Below are 22,144 nucleotides of genomic sequence, written 5' to 3'. Positions count from 1 at the left end.
CTCGGAATATAGGCTGCCCTGAGGCTGGCAAGACGTGGCGCCGCCCAGACCAGGAGCCGCCGGGCCAGGGACAGTCTCAGAGACCTGGACCCCCCTTGGAAGACAACCGTGGTGTTGTCCGACCGGACCAACACATGTCGTCCTAGCAGACCTGGAAGGAAAGCATGGAGCGCCAGGAACACAGCCATCAGCTCCAGAACATTGATATGGATCCCGCACTGCCGCGGGGACAACACCCCCTGAGCCGCACGTTCTTGCCAGGTCGTTCCCCAACCCTTGGAGGAAGCATCCTGTATGTATGAAGTATGGACGACTTCCCTCCGACACGGAAGGGGGTCTAGCGGGACACCCGCCATGATGTAGGATCCGTTCTGCCACTGGGACAGAGACTGTAGGCACCGAGGCACAACCCGAAGCCGTCGGAGCCGGTGAGTACGCTGGGAGGGGTCCAGGCCGACCCCGTTCAGCCACATCTGCAGGGGCCGCAACGAAAGAAGCCCCAGAGGCACCACGCTGGATGCAGCGGTGAGCATGCCCAGAAGACGCAGCCACTCCACAAACCGTGGAGCCCTGTGAAGACGGAAGCTCGGGAGCATGGCCAGGATATCACCGACGCGCCGAGGAGAAGGACAGGCGGTCATGGAACCAGAATCTAGAACCATGCCTAAGAAAATAGTCACCTGGGAGGGGATCAGGCTGCTCTTCTCCAGGTTCACCCTCAAACCCAGCTGACGTATGTGGGCGAGCACCGTCCGGGTGTCTCGGATCGCCTGATTGTGGGTTGCAGCACAAATGAGCCAGTCGTCCAAATATGGCAGGATCTGCAGTCCCTGTGCCTGCAGGGGGGAAAGGGCTGCTGCCACACACCGGGTAAACACCCGTGGAGAAAGGGAAAGACCAAAGGGAAGAACCCGGAACTGGAAGTGCCTCCCGTGAAAGGCAAAGCGGAGAAAACGCCAATGGTCCGGAGCAATGGGGACATGAAAATAGGGGTCCTTCAGGTCGATAGCGGTGAACCAGTCTCCCGGGGAGATCGCCTGCAGAACCTCCCGGCCGGTCTTCTTGGGAACCAGAAAATAAACTGAATAAAAACCCCCGGGATCCCGCAGGGGTCCACCGGAACAATCGCACCCTTGGCCAGCAAGGTGCAGATCTCTCGGTCCAGGGCCCGAGCCTTCATCGGGTCGCAGATGACCGTCATCTTGGCCCGGCTGGGGGTAGGAGGCCGGCGGCGGAACTGAAGACGGTATCCCCGGGACAGAGTGGACAATACCCACTAGTCCGGGGCGTGAACAGCCCAATAACTGAGCTGGCCCGGGGAGAAAAACCCCACCGCCGGCTCCAGAACATCACCGGCGGGCCCCCTGGCCCCGGTAGGGCCTGGGGAAACGCCGACCGGGATGAACAGACCGAACTGGGCGCAAACCCTGGGCCCCACCATGGTCCCCTTGGGCCCTAGTCGGCCTCGGTCTAGGAGCCGTGCTTGTGGACCCCAAGAAAGGGACAGGAGGGGGGAGGGAACCCCGGAACGAGTCCCTAGCTGCCCAAGCAGTAACTGGCCGGCGGGGAGGTCTATGGAGACCCGCCAGCTGCTGCCGTGTTCTTGAGGCCTGGGCTGTACGCTCCAAGGCCTCCATCGCGGCAGAACCGAAGAGTTCCCCCGGAACCACAGGAAGAGCCCTCAGCGTTCTCCTGCAAGGCTCAGTCAGGGGCGATTGAGCATGGACCAATGTAGAGAGCGTGCGTCCAAGCTCACGCGTCATCAGGGCGAAGGCCTGCAGAGAGGCGTCCAACAAGCCCTGAGTTGACTGGTCCAAGGGAACCGACTCCAACGAAGAGGAGAGGCCCAACATCAGATGCACTGCGGTCACCATCCCCCCGGAGAGACTGAAGGAGGGCCTTCATCTGGGCCAGCTCCGTAGAAAGTTGGTCTACTCTAGAGGACAGTCCCGGGGGGCCTCGCCACTTGGCTCTCCTCCCAGACGCCATGGGTACATCCTCAGCAGACCGTTTCGTGGAGGCCGCACCCTGTCCAAGAGGCAACGGATCCTGCTGGACAGAGACCGTCCAGTCAACAGGCTGCTCCACCGAGGACAGCCGGGCCAACCGCACCGCTCGGGGCAGAACACTGCAATTAGAGCAGGCATGATCTGAAAGCGAGCAGAAAACGCTACCGGCGAGCCGGATAAACTTACCAGAAACCCTGGAAGAAAAGGCAGCTTGCGCAGCCTCTGGAGGGCAGAATCATCCGCAGCTCCGACCGCAAACAATCACGAGGCTCCCAGCAGCAAGAGGAACGAGGAACAAACAAACAAACAAGTCAACACCTGCATTCATCAACCTGCGCGCGAGAAGAAAGAAGGGACTGGGCTCCCGGTGTCATGTGACTATATAGACTCACTTGAGCCACCACCCTGCAACACAGCAACACAGTGACATGGTCACCATGTGACCATGTTGTTATTAATTTCTCGACCTGCACATGCGCAAGAATGATCATTCAGTGCTTGAAGCACCGCCTCTGGCGGTCAGTAGGAATGAAATAGAACCCACGCATGCACAGTGAGAACATGCAAACTCCATGCAGAAAGACCCCCGGCTTGGAATCGAACCCAGGACCTTCTTACTGCAAGGCAACAGTGCTACCAACTGCGACACCGTGCAGCCCTTTCTATGATACAATTATACAGTATTTTGTATTTAGCTACCACATAAAATTGATATATTGCATTTCCAAGCTCCTTCCTTTTTCAATGTTAAGGCTAAATATAAATCTAAGTATTTTAAAATATTAAAGTTGCTTCTTCTTTAACAAAACAAATCCATCTTTGCTTTGAGGAACTGCTTAAAAATCTATTTTATGAAAACTATTTAAATAACATCAGTAGGTAAACTATTAATTCTTTCTAGCTGTCCGTATCCAGAGTTTGACTCGGTCTCTCGGGTGCCTTGACACAGCAGTATTTGGGGTGGCGCGGCTGTCACCCGGCTGTTTTTCTCGGCAACATCCGCACAGAGATGGCAGCAGAGCCGTAGCTGACTGTGTGGCCTGTGCGGTGACCAGCGGCCCTAACGTTACTCAACCACGGACTGCAGGAAAGGAGCGCAGCGCCGAGAAAGGTAAAACACGGGGTGCTTTAGGCCGCTGAGCCGCTCCGAATGACTTTCTACGCTTTTAAACATGTTTTATATTAATATGTCCACCCCGGCTGCAGCTGGAGAACCGCTAAGTTGGCTAAGTTTGTAACGTTAGCTTGCTAACAGCCCTGTCCCCTGGAACATGTAGCGCTAAATAATAAACAAACACGCTGAATCATCTCCTCAAGCCTGTCAAGACATACCTGTAGATTAAAACGAGAATTATCAGTCTACAAAGTAGCTATTTCAAATGACTGAGAAATAGGATATTTTCTCTGCAGCTCAGTAGCTAGCTTAACGACAGCTAGCTACCAGACTTTAGCTTTCGTTGCAGATTATTTCCACTACATTGCCATAAATCGTTCATATAGTAGCAGACATATAATTGATTTGTGATATATGGAGGAAATACACTTAGGCTGAGAAACAGTGGCTCAGACCTGGAAGATTCAGAATCTGTATACGTGAGTCGACGTAAAAACATGTTGGGTAAACGTCGAAAGTTGGATGCTTGTTAACCAGATACCTGTTCAGTGCCATGGTCAGTTTTTATTTATATGCACACAGGGTTCTGCTGCTCTTCTATCGTTTGAAAGTAGGATAAGTGTACTTTTTCTCCGTATCTGTAATTTGTCGACGCTACGTTACTTCCCAGCTTCGAAAGTTGGTAGGATTTGTTTGTGATTTCTGTCTGCGTGCAGACCCCATTACTTGAGACAGGTGAACACATGCCTCAACAGCAGCTTTTTAATTGCACACTGACACCACTTCATTTCAGAGCCCCCTTCTTTGTGAACACAAACGGCAATAATTATATATATCAGATGCGCTGTTTACAGGTTTTTGTTACTGATTTCCAGCCACAAAGCTCTGACCTGCCAATCCCAGGTTTGGCTCATTCGGATAGCAGATAGCTATAATTCCCAATTAAAAATACATGTTTTTCTGCATTCTGGATTAATTGACTACTGAACTGCTTTAATGATCAAAACAATAATCTCTTAAGCCAGCCCTAAGTTACAGAGCTCTCTGTTACTCCAACACTGAAAATGTGCTTATATAATAAGATCCTCCAGGTTATGGGACAGAGGTAAAAGAAACAAAATCCAACTAAAAGGAATCTCCTTTATCATTTTACTACACATGCCATTTTTATTCTTCTCTTTTGTACATCTTAAAGTTTACTGTGGACCATGTCAGGTGATCTAACGTGTTTTCTCCAAGGTCATTTTAAAATATCGGCTTTGTCCAGCATTTGAAAAGCTCTGATTTACTGTAATGTTTTAGATTGGTAAATTATTAATTTATTGTTACTATAAAAAAGCCTTAAGCAGCCTTTTTTTGTGGAAATAAATTAATTATTTATATTCAGAGTAAAAGCAGTGTCGCTCTGCAGATAAACAGGATTTCGCTGTCATTTCAAAACAAAGACATGATTACAGAGTTGACATTTTAAGCTGCATTTAGGATTTTATGCCACCACGGTTAGTGTTACTAGCTGCAGCCCCTTAACTGTGGTATTACCAGGAGACTACTAACAATTCAATTCAAAAATACTTTATTAATCCCAAAGGGAAATTAAATGTTGTTATAGCTCATATTATGAGGGTTTCCTCAAAGAGCCGTTGTAGATGCTGATGGTTGTGGGCAGGAAGGATCTCCTGTAGCGCTCCATCTTACAGCAGATCTGAAGAAGCCTCTGACTGAAGACACTCTGTTGTTGTAGGACAGTCTCATGAAGAGGATGCTCAGGGTTCTCCATAATGTTCTTCATTTTATGAAGAATCCTTCTTTCCACAATGATCTCCAGAGGTTCCAGAGGAGTCCCCAGAACAGAACCAGCCTTTTTTATCAGCTTGTTGAGCTTTTTTAAGTCCCTGGCTCTGATGCTGCTTCCCCAGCAGATGATGGTAGAAGAGATCACACTTTCCACAATAGACTTATAGAAGATATGCAGCATCTTGCTGCAAACACCAAAGGACCTAAGCTTCCTCAAGAAGTACAGTCTGCTCTGTCCCTTCTTGTAGATGGCTTCACAGTTGCATCTCCACTCTAGTCTGTTGTCTAACATTCCCTAATCCAGGATCTGTGATTGAAAACAATCGGGCTCTTCATAACAATAAAACACAGCGACTTTGCTGTAATATGTTCGACTTCCTGTTTGCTTCTGACGTCTAACTCTCTGTTGTGGCATTCGGAGGTAACTGCCAACATGGCTCTGTGGAAAGTGCAGTTTCCTTTCTAGAAGCCTCAAACAGATTTTGTGCCTAACTTCATTTTGAAACACCTTACTTATAAGGAAAATAGCTGAGTTGACTTTCCAAGGTAATATCTTCCACACAGAGGAGTGTCGCCATAGGCGTGACCTGGGGGTGCTTCTGACTAATTTAAACCAAATATTCAGACTATTTATCAGTAGATTCTTGTGAAGGTGTTATTATGCAACTAAACACAGATATGAAATAAGAGGTTAGATGCGTTAGCTACCTTAGGCCCAGCTGGATATTTGTCATTTTGTCGAGGAGCTTCTTCTGCCTGGGAAACATGTTTTAGAGGCTTCTGCGGTTTTCCACAGCATTCTGTGCTGCTGTATTTTATTTTGCTGTATCTTATTTTGCTGTCAACTGTGCTCCCAGGAAGATTGTCCTTTTGAGGAGACTCTTTTGCTTGAGGTCTCTGGAGTGTATGTTTGCATTGTCTCTCATATGTAAATAAATCCTTGAGGCAAGCGGGACTGATGAAGCTTATTCCCGTAAAAATGAAGGATAAGGGCAAACCTCCAAGTTTTTGCTTAGTGCTGGGCTTATTTTCTATTTTTATAAACAAACGTGGCCTCGAACTATGATGAATAAATACTCTTGAGCTAAGTTATTGTTATGACGCTTTATGTTGCTTGTGTTAAACGCCCACAGCATCCATTTTCTTTAGTCGCTTGCTGTAGAAGAAACGGATGCAAACTTGCAACCTCTTTACTTCAGCTTGGTCAAGATGGACAAGATGCTTAGTCAAAATGTTCCAAAGAGAGCAAAACTTAACGCTAAATATGTTTTGTTTTGTGTTGCGTAGCAGGATTGACTCTTAGTGTTCCTCTTTCTGGGGGCTGTGGACTGACTCAGTGGTTTTACTGGTGGATTCTTTGCATTTCCTTTGGAATGTGTTTCTGCCCCTCAGAGCTACTTGGAGCCTCGAGGCCTCCACTATCTCTCAGCCCATTGCTGATCTGTACACCTAAAGTGCCTGATCCAAAATGCAATTCACGTAGTCTATTTACAGACTTTTTTTTTATTTTTGGGCTAATATTTAACCACAGTACCTGTAGATGTCACTTTCTAAGCTCTTTCTGTTAAAGCTAATGATTGTTTGCTTGACTCCTACTTTAGGTATTCAGCAGCGAACAGCAGAAGATATAAAAGGCATTATTCTCCAGCAGCACCTGGGTGCTCTCTGTTTTGTAAGCAAATCCACCTGCACACGTCTGCAGTGATGACAATAGGTTAGGAAAAATAAAGCCATGCAGCGGTTCTAAGAAAATTAAAATAATCCTCAAACTATCTTCTTTTTCTCTTGCATTGTTTGCCTTGCAAAAAAAGTGTTCACGTTTAGAATTTATTCACATTTTGTCACGGTTTGTTTGGATTTTAGGCAGTATACCTACATGAAGAACTGCATAGCAGATGAAGGAAAGAAAAAGGATGTTTTTCAGAAATATCTTTTGCAGAGTTTGAATTGTGTTCTGGGCATTTGTATTCATCACCCTTAATCCATTCTTTTAGTACCACCGTTCGCTTTACTTGCTCCTTTTTTGGAAAGCAGTAGATGATCAGATCATTATGGTCCGTAGAACACTGAAGGCTCTGAAACCAAGTAACTCTCAGAGTACCTGTCAGGTACGATGCCAAAAGTATTCGTACTTCTATAACTTCTTCCTATTTTGTAAAACGGTGGCATTTATTAGTCGTCAGCTCCTCCAGTCTCAAGTCTGTTGCAGCTTCAAATAGGTTTTCTTCCAGTTTGGTCTGTATTTTAACTTCATTCATCTTCCATTGAACCAGCTTTCCTGTCCCTGCAGAAGAAAATCAACCACACTGCATGATTCCTCCACAGCATTGGGATTGAGTGTTGAGGATGATCTTCAGTCTTAGTCTTTAGCACCCATACTGTCCTGCATGTTGGCAAGTCAGTTTAAATCAACGTCCACGGTGGGTTGATTGAGGGTTCTCTGTGAGATCTTCAAAGCTTTGGGGATTTATTGTCTGCTTTAAACAGCCTCACAGCGTTATATCTGACCTGTTTGGGTGCAAGCACTGTAATGATGCAGCAGTTATCCAACAAGGTTAGGTGAGGGCATGGCCATATTTATCTCTGTTTTAGAACTTAACTGTTTATTTGTTTATTTCAGTCTTGAGAAACGTGGATTATGATAACGGATCCTTTTTCAGCATGACTCTTTCAGAGCGTCGGTGTTTGGTAGAAATATCACCAGTAACAAATGATGCCCAGCTGATCTCCTGCAAACAATGTTTTCTGTGCTTGTTTTGATCATTTCCATCTGGCACGTTGCAGCCCACAGCTCAGGATAAACGGATACGGAGAGAACAGATTTCTTCCATGCGGAGCGGTTTCTGCCTTTTTGATCGCTCTCTTTAAAAAAATCAAACAACTGCGTTTACCAACTAATCTTCAGTAAAAACTTTAGTGATTAGCTGCGAGAACTCCATGTAAAGGACTGATTCTCTTGCTGGCAACTTATGACCCTTCTGTTGGAAAACGCCTGGAGAGAGACGGTGGCTGACAGAAAGAGGTGCCATGTGCACAAGACCTTTAGCTCACAGATTTCTGTGCTGATTTATTGAATCTCTATACTCCCACAGTTGGAGGACAACCTTGAAGATATCGCATTACCTCCGAGCTCATCAGATAGACAGGTGTACCTTCAAGTTGCAGATCTTGTACCAAAGTAAAAATGACTAATTTGGCCTCTAATATCATCAGTGTAAGAAAAATATTTCATATTTCTGAAGCACTTGATTAAATAAGTTCTTTATGATTTGTTCATGAATTCTGAAGTGTGTTCATACATCTATGGTGACATGCTTGGAGCCTGTTCTGCTCTGCATTCCTCTGCTGTATTACGTTCTTCTCATGCTGGCATAATGTTGTGGTTGTCTAATAAAACTACTTTGCCGTTTAGATGTCGAATGCAAACCCTCTACCCCATATATGTGTGCATGACACTCAGTAAAATAATTCACTAATTTAGTAGTTAAGTTCTGGAAAGGGGTTTAAATTATTTCTAAGAACGCTAGCAGTCGCTCTGATCTTGCTCACCTTTATTTTAGACTGAGATGTCAGGGTGTTTGTGATCGCCTCCTTAAGGCTCTTGTTCTTATTTTTACAAGGTGCTAAAGTTTCCCACAGGTACGTGGAGGTGAGCAGAAGAATAACCAAGCTGTGTTTGTCCTGGCTGAGTGCAGCTTGATATCTGGGACGTGTATTTCATCTGTCTTCTCGGGAAAGATGTTTCCCTGAATCAGTTTGAAGGCAGAAAAGCCCACCTAATCATAGCTGGGATGTTTTATGCTCTCCATGCTGCTAACAACTTGTTATAGCTTGTATGACAAAATCCCAGCATCTCAAGACCTCTCATTTGCATAATCTGTGTTTGACCCGTACCGTCAGATGCGTCAGTCAGGCTTTTCCTGGCTGGTACAGTTTCTGTGAGGTTTGCTAACTCTGATTAGACTAATTGTGAAATAAGGAGAAATGGTGTTTGTAGAGCTTCTCTAAGCGAGACTGGGCAAATATTGCCAGGTCTAGATGTGGTGTGCTGATCATCTATCACAGAAGACTAATGATTGCTGAAACTGACTCAAAAGGTGCTTTACTTAGATTTTAAGTGTGTGCGCAGCTTATTTTTATTGTTTTCCTTCTAACAGATTTGTTAGTTTTTCAGTTCAATTGTGCAGGATTAATGTTTCATTAAATGTGGATGAAGTTGAGCAATCATTTATCTTGTTCCCATTTGTTTTCCATTTTGAAATCCCAGCATTTTTATGAGTGTGTACACTATTAATAGCTACTGTTTGTTCCTCACCGTCATCAGATTTGTTTTTGTTTTTTTTTGTGAGCAAAAACTAAATGTGTAAAAATGGCTGACATGCTTATAGACCAAAATTGGGGGAGCTTTAATGCATGGGGGGAAAATGATTGCTATATTTCAGTGTTTGACCTGCTGATCACCGATCAGAGCCAATCGGTGGAAAATGGGATGATTCTAAAATCTGGCTGATTTGCATCCTGATCCCAGTTCATCTCTGATCAAATGCAATCTTTGTTACAGAGCTGCCATGGGACACAGAGTAGGCTGAACGGGAGGGCCTAGCAGAACACATCTGTTGTGAGTATCAACGATTACACAATCAACGTATTACACTAATCTTACATTTAGGGGTTAGAAAACATTTGTATTGTAACGTTAATGTTTTGAAACGATTTTCTAACGTAAGGCTGCTTTCTGTTTGATGTTAGTCAGACTTTGGAGTGCTGCTTAATCAGTTTGAACATTGACTATAAACCTCCTCAACAAATGAGAAACTGCTGCTATTTTGACATCGGGTCTTTATTAGCTTGAAACCTTGCAGAGCTCACCTGTGTCCTATTTGGGAATTTATTTGGAGTAAGTTGTTGATGTTGCTTTGCTGCAATGTTGCTTTTGAAGGCTTCCCACTTTGGTTTATGACATGGCCACGGCCTCATCAAGAGCAGAGACTAGTCATAATCACAGATGCACGTCACAGCTCCATGCCATCGGTGAGTCAAAACACATTAGGGATACATCCCTGACGGTAAGCATCTTTTAGGTTTTAATGCTTCCTTTATGTGCTCTCTTCTAGTTTCATGTGCCAAACTTAAGAGGAAGAAGAGCGTTTTTGGGGCTGCCATTTATGTGGAGGTGACAGCAGAGGGAGAGACCCGCCGCACAACAAAATCTCACAGCTCCTCCAGCCCGAAATGGGACGAGAGGCTCACTCTGTACGCCGCATCTGCTTACTTTCTCTGTCTAACTCCCTGTGTTTGTGTCTTTACCTTAATGTGGTCCTAATGTGTGTTGAGCCTCATAGAGAGGCTGAATGAGCAGAAAGTATGTTCTTGTTGCCACTGTGCATTTCCTTTAAGCTAGACCTGTTTCCATCTCTTACTGAACTTTATTCAATCAAAATACAGATTTCTAAGACAGTTTGGGAATTCCAAGTAGTATTGTTTGAGAACCCTCAGGCGACTCATCTGATAAAGATTGGGAAAAAGAGGGGAAGCTGTCTGAAAGCACACAGACCTCTTTGTACTATCTCACAACTAGAGCTGGCTGCACAAATGTTACAGCTCTTTCTGCAGTGGCTCAACTGGAAGCCAGAAACAAGTCAGTGCTAACGGTTATGGTTTTAACTGGCTAGGTAGCGCTGATGAGACAGGGTGCTGCAGTGTCTAGCATCTTGTGTTTGCACCATGGATGTTTTCCAAGCAGCCGTGGGTCCTTTTCATGACTTTGAGGTTGTAATTTAAGATGCTTCTCTTTGGACTGATATGCTCAGCTCCTAAAACAAAGACTACACTGTGTTGTGCTCCTTTGGTCCTTGGTAGAAACTGAGGGGGGGTGAGATGTTAACGCATCAGACTTGCTGTCCTGATCTGTTGTCTGTTGAATGAAAGTCTAAGAAAGTCCTAAATGACAAACTGGATAAAGTTTATGCACTTATGTTGTAAACAGTGGTAGTGTGAAGGAGAGCTCTATAGAAGAAAAAAACCCATCCTTTGTGTTTTACTTCTTACATCCACAGTAGCTAAGAGAGAGTTTTTTTGTTTTTAAGCTCTTGTCATCTAAGAACAGTTTTTTGTGTGCTTCTTGATTTCGGCAGGACTGTAACACCACAGACACAGGTGGATTTCAAAGTATGGAGTCATCACACCCTGAAAGCAGACGCTCTGCTGGGCAAAGCCACGCTGGATCTCATTCAGGCACTGGAGAAGCATGACAGAAAACGTAGGATTTTTAGGATGCGTGAACCAATATAAACAGAAGCACAGCATTGTGATAATGTGTATGCTGTTATGTGCCTTGTTTACAAATGTGATAGAAGAGCAGTTAATGTCGTGCCATGAAACACCATTTTAATTGACAGTATTTATACTAGCTTGCATTGGAACTGCTAATTCTGACCGTTATCCCTTTTTTCTACTAAGATAAACTTTTAGCAGGGGATTGTAGAAACTTAGAAACTAAACATGTTTATTATATAAAGAGTCACTTATCACTTTGAGTTTTACTGTAATTATCAGGTGTTTGGGGTTTTCTATACAATATGCACCAGACTGAGATTTGCTTATTTTTACTTTTGCACCAAAGTTATAATTACCACAAAAACAAAGGCCTTCATTTCGTTTAACAATAATTAAGCAACGGTCTGTTAACATCGCTGTATAACTAAAACGGACTTGAGGAAAATGCTGCGGACTAATGAAGGCAGAGTCATTACAGAATCCATAGAACGTATTCTGGTTTTTAGGAAAGACACAGTGAACTAAAACATTTAAGTTGCATCCAGATGTTTGGCGGTTATTGGCCTTGTCTCCAAAACTTTGACCTGCGATGTTTAGCAGATAAATCTGTCAAGCTAGGCAAATAAAAGGGAAGGGAACCTCCAAAAACTACACTGACTGATGTATTTTGCAGCTCTAGATGGCAAAAATGATAATTATAGGCGTAATTATAAATATAATGTCTGTTTACCAGCACCTTGCTAGATGCAGCTTAATCAAATGGCAAATCAGAGTAAAGAGGGAGAGTGAAACTGAATTGTTTCACTGTATGTAGTGTTGTAATTGTAAATATGAATATATTATTTAATATTTGATATTAATACTTTAATATTTATTAAATAATATTTCAGTCTGTTAAGGGTTGTCCTGTGAATACCAGCCCAATAAGGCGGTGGTTTTAGGACAAAATAGAAAGGTGTGAGACGAGCTCTGACATTATTGAACAGCAAAACTCTGCACATATGTGGAATGAATTCACACAATTTCCTAAAATACAAGAATTTAATAACACAAATAAGTCAACTCAAAGTCAGACATATTTCAATTAACAAACTCTTTACTATGCTAACACAATCCAATTAAACTACCAAACAGAATTAAAGAATAAGGAAGACTAATGTACAATATAAACAAGCTGATCAAAGATGGTTGAAAACCATGACCGAAAGAGTGATGAAATATTACCATACAATGTTTATGTTTGAGGACCAAGGATTATCTTGAAGAATCTGGAAATGAAGTTAAGTTAGTCTTGGAACTAACTCAGGCAATAATCAGCAAACCTTTAGACAACCATTCACAATGCAAGATCAGATCAAATCTTTTAAAGAATGATTTGCTGAATAAAACCAACCTTCTGCAAAACCAATTCTCAACTGTGTTTAATTAGCTGCCTTTAGTAAAATAATATTTAAAGAAATATTATTTTGAATAAACCAAATCTTTGAGAAATGGGCTTAATTGTGTTACTTATCAAGTTTAGTAAAATAATATTTAGGGAAATATTATTTCTTAGATTGAAAACTAACAACCTTTTTGGGTAAATGATCTTTAGTAGGCAAGCACGTATTCTTAGCTGTTAGCGGTTGAAGCTAACAAAAGGAGCTTATAGCCTATCATCAGAATCAAACACATACCTTTAAAATACCATTAATAAAAGGGTTAAAATGCATAAGCGTGGATTGCATGTTATGGCCGATCTTCTGTGTTTAAAATCACCCTTTAAATAAAGTTTGTCTTAACTTTAAAAAAAAAAACATAGAACACAAACTGAGCACATGTGCTGAGCAGATAATCTGCTAGCACTAAGATGGCTGAGTTTCAACATAAACAAAACCAAACGTCATAAAACGAAAAATTACTCTCTGCCCAACACTACCTCTTATGTGAATTGTGTTGAGGAAAAGTTGTCCAGGGTGACGAAGTTGAGAAAAACTTCCACAGTGAGCAAAGGGTTAGTTTGCAGCTAACCTCCGTAGATGTGGGGGGGTGGCTCGCTCTGTCGGCTGGCTGAACTGCACGTTACATCTGTAACCACGGTGATTATCACAGTGATGCGGTCCCGTTGTCCTTCCTTCAGACCGGGAAAACTGCTCCACTCTGAGTCGTAGAGACAGGGTCTCTGCTGGGAACTCTCTGGAACACAGTTTGCTTCTGTAGACCTCAGAAAGAAAAGTCAAGCCACGCTTGTACCTTAATTACGCCCATTCATAAATGAATACCAGATGCACAAACGCCAATTCATTTCTATGATCGTATGACACTCTTGGATCCAGTTTGAAGAGTTATATCTGTTTGCCTGCAAAGAGACATTAGCGCGCTGTGTCCCTCCATCCAGTCCCGCTGGGGACCTGCGTGGAAGAGGTCAGTTTGGTGCTAAGCGGGGTTTTTATTCGGACAGTGACGGGAAATCCGCTGTTACCCCGTTTCTGCCTGTGCTGGGAGTAGGTTAATGCGATTTATTTTGAAAGTTCCAGAAAAGCTCGTACTGGCCTTTCATTTTGTACCCATGGCTGGGTCCCAACAATAGTGCAAAGAAACAAGAAAGATGACTGAAAAGCCTTTGGTTGAGATCCTAAATAATAAGATCCGCTTATTCAAAGCAGCGGACTGGGGCAACTATTCCAGTATAATGAATGGTGTGCTGAACATCTATTGAAGACATTTGGGGCGTCATAATCTTTTTATAGATGTATTTCATTGTATTGGTCACTAATTGTGATCCGTCCCTCCACGCTGCCCTTGTTTCTGTTTCATAGTGGAGAATGTGAAGGAGGTGCTGAAGCTGAATGTGGAGCAGAAGGGGGTCTCCGTGCCTGTTGGCGAGCTGAATGTGTACCTTGATGGCCTGACTGTCACTGAGCCGGAGGACCTGGTACCGCTAACCAATGGCAACGCAGCAAATGGCAGCAGTGAGCTCACTATTTATGTTAGGGGTGTGTTATGTTATATGAAATCAAGCATCCATCTGCAATATGAACTGCAAAGCTAATAACAAATTCAACTTGAAACATGTAGTTAAATACATGCAAGCTAATATTAGTGACTTGAGTCTTTTTAGTAGGAATTAACTGCTAAATAGACTCTTGAACAGAACATCTTGAGGCTGACATGTATCTTTTTCTAACCTGTTTTCCAGAAGTCCAACAGAATGGTGATGCCATTCATGAAAACGGGGACTCGTCTTCCTCTTCTTCAAGGGCTGCAAAAAGGTAAGCTCGTGAAACCGTCTGCATACCCGACCAAATGGAAACATTTTATGTTGCTTCACCTATTTCATTGTCAAATGATGAGTATGTGGATCGGTTAGGTCTGAGTGCCGAGGTTTGTGACATTCACTGGTGGCAACTTGGAGTCAAATGTTGAGGGTGTGTTTGTTCCGAGCCAAATCCTCTCGAATTTGAACCTCATCTTTTCATTTCAGCTTTTAGTAAATAAAATTGCCGTGCTTGATCAGTTTCCTTTAAACATATTGGATGCTGCAACCTTGTCCCAACTAATTTGTGTTGCAGTCATGAGGGGTGGAGAAAGCCCTTCCTGCTTTGATTAGTCATATGATCAGATAAAAAACTGAATTATGCTTAAATACTGTAATAATTCCCCTTTGGACTTGATGTGTTGGGGTAGTCGTCCTGCTGGAAGCTGAACCTCCACCCCACCCTACATCCCAGGATTGCCCTGCATTTACCTCAGTCCATCTTCCTATCACCTCTGACCTGCTCCTCCTTTCTTCCATGTACCTGGTGAAGAAAAGCACGTCCACATTATGATAATGCCACCACTCATTTTAAGGGGTGGTGTGTTCAGGGTGATTTGGAGTGTTAGCTCATTTTTTTTTTTTTTTTTTTATAACTTTGTATGTTTCAAAGCAGAGAGCAAGATAAATCATCAGTTGGTAAAAAATGTTTCTTATTTGGTTTCTGCACCTTGCTGAAGACGACCAATTCGCCCCGAGCCAGATGTAACAACAGCAATGCAAATGTGGTAATCGTGGACATCCAGCTTCATCTCAGCACATGTAGTTGACCTGTTGTAGGGCAACGTTCTCTCTATCCTGTAATATATTTCTTTGAAATGAAGAAAAAGGCTTTAAAAACGTTTTGCTTCTGCAGGTTTGTCCCCTAGTAGGCTCTGGATGTGTGTCCTTTAAATGACTTTACACATATGTTACTTATTCTCTTCTTTCACACACTTTCTGCTCTGATAATAACTTTGTCTCCTCGTTAGGAAAAGTCTGTTATGTTTAGGTTTGGAATTAAATTTTCAGTCTGGAAAGAGAAAGCTCAAGATATTTTCAAAAGTCCGGAGGCAACGGTCATGGTGTCCAGACCTATCAGGTGCTGATTAGATGACCGTCTGGATTAAGCAATCCAGACGGTCCAATCCTGTTTTTTTTTTTCTTGGTTAAATGAACATGTGTGGTTTTTTAAGATAGAAATTTACTTTAAAACTTATGCAGTACTCTAACATTATTTACCAGCCAACATGTTGGGTGCGTGCACATCAGTAGTGCTGGCGTATTTTATTAGAAGTGTTTATTAGATAGATAACGTCTGCCAGTAACATAAATCATCCTATTATAAGGTGGCCTACTAAATTAATCCTTTCATCTTACTATGACAAAGCCCTCATTTTCTTTTGGTCTTTCTGTAGCCTTGTCTTTGTCCTTGGCTCTTTCTACATCTCCTTTCTTTCTTCCTCTTTCATCTCCTTCTTTTCTTCCCTTCTTTTTTCAATGTGTCCTCCCTTCCATCCTTCCTTGTTTCCATCCTTCCATTCTTGCATCCTTCCTTTCTTCTTTGTGCCCTTTCTATCTTTTTTGGTATGTTTCCTTCTTTCCTAATTAGTCTCCTTTTTTCCTTTCTCCCTCATGTTCATTCATCTGTACCTCCTTTCTTCCATGTTTCCCTTCCTCTTCTCTCCCTTTCTTTGTTGTATTCCCCCTTCTTTCCTTTTTCCATCTTTTTTGTGCCGTCCCTTCTTTCTTTCCTTTTGCTACTACCTTTTCCATGCCACTGCAATATACATGCAAAGTCATTTTGTTGCTGAATTGTGCCCTGCCTTTCCTTTTTGTATCCTTCCTGTCTTGTCCTAACTACATTCATTCTGTACTTCCTTCCTTCCTTGTCTATCCATCTATTGCCTTTGCATGTTCCATATTTAAAGTCTACCACCTGTAGATTTATCTACTCTAATTTCATTGTGAACTTTTGTATTTTAAATTTCAAAATGGGTGTAAAGCACCGAGAACTCTGGAAAATTGAGTCAGGAAAAGATCTGGAATTTCAGCATGAAAAATGAGCACGAGCCTTACTCTATATCAAATCCTGCTCTTGCTGCAGAGAAATGAATGGATCATCAGCAAAGTTTCGCTTTGGACGATCAAATCTAAAGCCTAAGCTTTCTAAAGCTTTTTGAAAGCATCAAAAACCAGTGAGCCGGCTAAGCGCTTACCCTGTTAGGAAAAATATGACTTTATGCTGTATAATTTATTTTTACTTTTCCTTTTTTAGGCTGCAACTACAGATGGAAATAGTTTGTGTCTTTTTGCTATTTCCTTGTTAACACAACATTGTCCTTAAAATAGTGAAGTACACAAAAGGGTGGAAAATCCAAAGAAAATGTCATGAAGCCTATCGCTTGAAGATACTTAGAAATAATTAAAAGCTGTCTGACATTTTTAAAGCAAAATCTATATAACCGAGGGCTTGCACAGCTTCTAATTTATTATTTTAGCTTTAAATAGCTTTCCCTCTTGTTTTCCCCTTAAAGTACCATGAATGGAACCGACTTGGACCAGAGATCCGGTTCCTGCTCGGCCTCCAGTGGTGCAGATGGTCAGGTGCCTTCCAGCTCCTTCAGCCCTGCTCTCGATCATGTCACCAGCATGGTCGATGAAGACACAACATCCAACTCCACCCCAGTGCACCAACCTCCAGACAGCGACCCGTACACCAGAATGGGTGAGTTTGCTGTTTATACATTGCCTGGCCAAAAAAGAAGTCACCACCTGGATTTAACTAAGCAAATAGGTACGAGCCTCCTGTTGGATAATTACTGCATGGGCGATTATATTTCAGCTGGCAACAAGTTATTTAACCCCAACTGGTGCAATGAGTTGCTTCTCATTTCTTAAACAACCGATGTCGAAAGACACGTCCCGTGGTCTTGGAAAAGATGTCAGTCTGTTTCAGAAGGGTCCAATCATTGTAAGGTAAGGTAAGTTTATTTTGTCTTGTTACTTTTCAGTAACAAGACATTCAAAGTGCTGTACATGAGAAACAATTACAATGCAAACACACACAAAAAAAGAAAAAACAAATCAAATGACACTAATAATCCTTGGGAGTAATAATAATTAATAATTCTTCCGGGTTTACTGGTAGAAATTGGTTCCAAGCCACTCTTAATAATAATCTGCTTGATGCATTGACATGCATCAAGCAGAGAAAGCATCTAAGGAGATTGCAGACGCTACCATTATTGGGTTAAGAACTGTCCAACGCATTATTAAAAACTGGAAGGATAGTGGGGACCCATCGTTTTCGAGGAAGAAATGTGGTCCGAGAAAAATCCTGATTGATCGTGAACAGCGATCACTCAAACGTTTGGTGAAATGAAATCGAAGAAAAACAACAGTAGAACTCCAGGCTATGTTTAATAGTGAAAATAAGAGCTTTTCCACAAGCACAATGCAAAGGGAACTCAAGGGATTGGGACTGAACAGCTGTGTAGCCTTAAGAAAACCAGTAATCAGTGAGGCTAACCGGAAATAAAGGCTTCAATTTGCTAGGGAGCATTAAGATTAGACTCTAGAGCAATGGAAGAAGGTCATATGGTCTGATGAGTCCAGATTTATCCAGGGTAAATATCAGGGTAAGAAGAGAGGCAGGTGAAGTGATGCCCCCATCATGCCTAGTACCTACTGTACCAGCCTGTGGGGGCAGTACTATGATCTGGGGTTGCTGCAGGTAGTCAGGTCTGGGTTCAGCAACAGTATGTGTTCAAAGAATGAGGTCAGCTGACTACCTGAATATACTGAATGACCAGGTTGTTCCATCAATGGATTTTTTCTTCCCTGACGGCACGGGCATATTCCAAGATGACAATGCCAGGATTCATCGGGCTCCAAATGTGAAAGAGTGGTTCAGGGAGCATGAGACATCATTCTCACACATGGATTGACCACCACAGAGTCCAGACCTTAACCCCATTGAGAATCTTTGGGATGTGCTGGAGAAGGCTTTGTGCAGCGGTCAGACTCTATCATCATCAATGTAAGACCTTGGTGAAAAATTAATGCAACACTGGGTGGAAATAAATCTTGTGACATTGCAGAAACTTATCGAAACAATGCCACAGCGAATGCATGCTGTAATCAAAACTTAAGGAGGTCCAACGAAATATTAGGGTGTGTGACCTTTTTTTTTTTTTTTTTTTGGCCAGGCAGTGTATCTTACAATAACAAAATGTAACTTTATCACCCTCCTTTATGTTGTTAAAATCTGTCCATATGGAGTTGAAATAGTTACTAATTGTGCATGCTGCACAGGACAGGACTGCCACCTTGGTGGGGATGGGGGGGGGATGCTGTGTGCTGCTCCCCATTCTGTTTCCAGGAAATGTATTCGAGATTCTTTATGTTCTTCATGGTTCATGGGGTTGTAATGAAGTGTAAAGAAGAACAGTTGATTAATTTTCATTAAGTGAGGCCTGCAGTCTCTGCTGCTGTCAGCAGCTTTGTCCAAACACCCAGGAGAGACATAAAGTACAGGGGAGCAGAGTGCTGCAGAGCTACTCAGAGCTGAGAATGATGATGAATGAAGATTACATGTTTTCAACAGAAATGCCTACATTAATACTGTTTCTTTAGGTCATTACTGTTGTTCTGATTGCCATCATGTGTGATGCCTCTGGATAATTGGGGTTTGTTTTCTCAGTTAAGCTGTTTTAGCTTCAACACTGTTCCTAAGGAGGGGTGGTCTAATACAAAGTTTTTGTCCTTAATATAAATGTTTTAAAATGAAACGTAGGGGTATAGAAACTCCATAGCGACACGTTTCTACAACACAGAGCAGAACACTACACATCACTAATACATTAATGTAAAATCTGCAGTGCAGTGAAGAAATGCTGTTTACTTAAGTTGTTGAAAAGAACCATGCAATTCCTTTTATACTTTCACATAATAAGCACAGCTTTTCTAGCCTTTCATTTTACATAGCTCTCTTTTGTCCCTCTTCCTGTTTGGTCTTCTCTGCTTCCTCTCTTTCCACCTAACACAGGGTACCTGCAGGGTCTTATAAAATTTAAGACTTTTTAAGTACTTGTATTATGAAAATAAGGCCACAAAACTATTACATTTTGAAGACAAAGTAATAAATGTTGTTTACAGAGGTCTTAATTTTTCCTTTTGTCCTTTCATAGGACAATAAATGGCATAATGTCATAAATAACTGTCGTAAAATGTGTTGTCAGTGTGTGTGTGTGCAATGTTGGAATTGACTTGCCCGATGACGTGTGTACGTTTTACGAGGCGCACGTCAGACAACTTTCTTTCGCAGGGTCAGTGAGAATTGGGGAAACAAAACGTCCCTCACCTTGCTAGTAAGTTAGCTTAGTGCGCCTCAAAAGGGGCAGGTGCCATTTTACGTTTTAAGTGGAAGCAGAATCCAAAATACGAGTGGGTTAAACGTAATCCGGGCAATGAACATGAGGCCCAAAGCTGTTTGTACCGAAAATCTTTTAAGCTGGGGACGATGGGACTTATGACTTGGACTCCCATTTGAGGAGCACCAAACACATTGCTTGGGCTACAGCTCACCTACAGCCGGCGCCTATAACTCAGTTCTGTTTAAAGCAAGGCTCTTCACTAACCTGGAGCAGCTTAAAAAGAGTAGAAGAGCCACGTAGGAAGTGTCTGAAGGTCTGGCCAGAGATGCTGACAGGTTAGCGGACAAGGCTGAGGGCAAGCAGTTTGGCATCTAGATGGCAGAGCTTATTCCAAAGTCCAGCGCTTTCAGACGAAGCCACTAGGAGAAGTTGGCTGAACTCAAGAACCTGGATGAACTGATTGCAGCCAAGGGAGCAGAGCTCTGAAGACTGTAGGCTCTTGTGTCATTCATGGACACACACTCTAGCTGTGAAGTGGATTGCTGCTCCTAAACCTAATCTGCATGCTGTCTGGTTTTTTTTGGTTTTTTTTACCTGAAAAGCTTGAGTTCATATAGAAGCTTGTATAACCAAAAGGTTGTTTGTGAGGCAGTAGTGAGTGGTGTTGGCTCCTAAGTTGAGAAATATGCATATTTTTTATTTTGTTATTACACATCTCACAAAGCTGATGTCTATTATATATGAAAGAAAGTCTAAATACAATAAAATGCTTTATTTAATTCAAGTACTTGGTAAGTAATTATTTTCCAGGGCTTAAAACCTATACAGATTTTCTGTTATATCCTTCATAATTGTGCCAGTATGGCTGTGACGTTGGCATTAAATTTCATTCTGAGCTGTCTTAAAAAAGTCTTAAATTTAACATGAAAACCCTGGGGGTACTCTGTAATAGCACATGGAAAACTATCCAGGTATAAATTGTATTAACCCTAGATCTTGTAGTATTCCTACCTCAGATTGATACAATTATTACTGTCACTTTTAATTTTCTTCAAGTGTTCATCTGAGCTGCATCTGTGGCCATGCTCTACTCTTCCCCTGTTCCCTGCTTTCTCCAATGCATCTCTCTTCAAACCTTTGAATTAAAATTCTTAAATAGGTAAAGTGCTCACATGACCTCTTGTCTTTGCCGAGCTGAGATTATTATAAACTATTTATATTGCTGTAATTTGTTGCCTCTTTTTCTAAGTTTTTGGGTCGCATCATAATCCTTTAGGTTCCTCTATTTAGGCCCCATTACCATATTAGAATTTCTGCCAAGTAACATTGTTTGAATCTCAGTATTAATGTGGTATTTTTAGATAGATTATTAGGCAAATGGTTCTGTATTGTTTAAAACTTTGTTTGCTTGAGAGTTTATCAATGTGCTTTTTTGTGTACTTCCTTTGCAGCAAGTCCTTGATGTCTGAGGTACAAAGTAAAAGCACACTTGTCAATTTTTCTGATCTATCTGCAGTGAACGGAGATTCCTCTGAGGCTGTTCCCAGGCAGTCTTCTGCATCTAGAAGGGAAACGCAGCCGTTTACAGGTGAAAACGAGGAGAGCACTCAAGATGCTGCACTGCCAAATGCTGAAACATCTCCAGCTGTCACTTCCCAGCCCCCTCCTGCTTCCACACCTTCTCCAGCCTCGTCTCTTGCTGCTAAACCTGTCGATAGCGCTGCTGCTTCTACCACGTCAGCCTCTTCAACCCAGGGGGCTACCACCGTCACAACATCGTCATCCTCTTTCTCCCCGGCACCGGGTGAAACGAGTGCTTCAGGAGTGGGGGGAGGCAGTAGTAGCAGCTCAACAACAACAACTGATGGGGTGAAGCCCAGGCAGCAGGTCCCCAATGCTCCAGCATCAGATCCTCTACCACCAGGGTAAAAAAACACCTGAATATTAATATTATAATTACCAGAGCAGTTGCTGATGTTATTATATTACCCATAATAGTTGATTGTGGACTATTTAGTGTCGAGGAAATGTCCGAGTTGACAACCTATCACAACACCATCCTGGAATTCACCGAGCTCCTGAGAGCGACCCATTGTTTGACAAATGTTTTAGAAACAGACTGCATGCCTATGTGAACTCATACTCCTGTGGCCATGGTAGGGATTTGGATGGTTATGGAAATACTGTTAGCAGCGCAGTGCATAATCACAAACGTATAAACCCCAAACGGTTAGCATAGTAAATGATGTAAAACCTAAAAACTTTCAGAATTTAAGTTACTAACCTTCTGATAGATTTG

The 22,144-nt window shown here is 42.5% G+C and overlaps 1 protein-coding gene across 2 annotated transcripts in view; it reads left to right on the top strand.

The window, feature by feature from the left end:
• The first annotated feature begins 2,935 nt into the window (after window positions 1-2,935).
• LOC124857835 (NEDD4-like E3 ubiquitin-protein ligase WWP1) overlaps window positions 2,936-22,144 on the top strand; it is a 33,572-nt gene continuing 14,363 nt past the window's right edge. Inside the window, exons 1-9 of one of the 2 annotated variants that reach the window (XM_047349334.1) lie at window positions 2,936-3,120; window positions 9,479-9,535; window positions 9,857-9,948; window positions 10,032-10,170; window positions 11,052-11,176; window positions 13,992-14,168; window positions 14,372-14,444; window positions 17,005-17,195; window positions 21,362-21,770. In XM_047349334.1, coding sequence (XP_047205290.1) covers window positions 9,879-9,948; window positions 10,032-10,170; window positions 11,052-11,176; window positions 13,992-14,168; window positions 14,372-14,444; window positions 17,005-17,195; window positions 21,362-21,770 — 1,184 coding nt within the window. In that variant the 5' untranslated portion in view covers window positions 2,936-3,120; window positions 9,479-9,535; window positions 9,857-9,878. The remainder of the gene's footprint in view (window positions 3,121-9,478; window positions 9,536-9,856; window positions 9,949-10,031; window positions 10,171-11,051; window positions 11,177-13,991; window positions 14,169-14,371; window positions 14,445-17,004; window positions 17,196-21,361; window positions 21,771-22,144) is intronic. The other variant, XM_047349335.1, reaches the window with a different exon arrangement.

This window comes from Girardinichthys multiradiatus, chromosome 21 (genome assembly GCF_021462225.1).
Source record: "Girardinichthys multiradiatus isolate DD_20200921_A chromosome 21, DD_fGirMul_XY1, whole genome shotgun sequence".
Lineage (NCBI taxonomy): Eukaryota > Metazoa > Chordata > Actinopteri > Cyprinodontiformes > Goodeidae > Girardinichthys > Girardinichthys multiradiatus.
The sequence above is the reverse complement of the archived record's forward strand: the minus strand, read 5'-3'. Positions and strand labels throughout refer to the sequence as shown.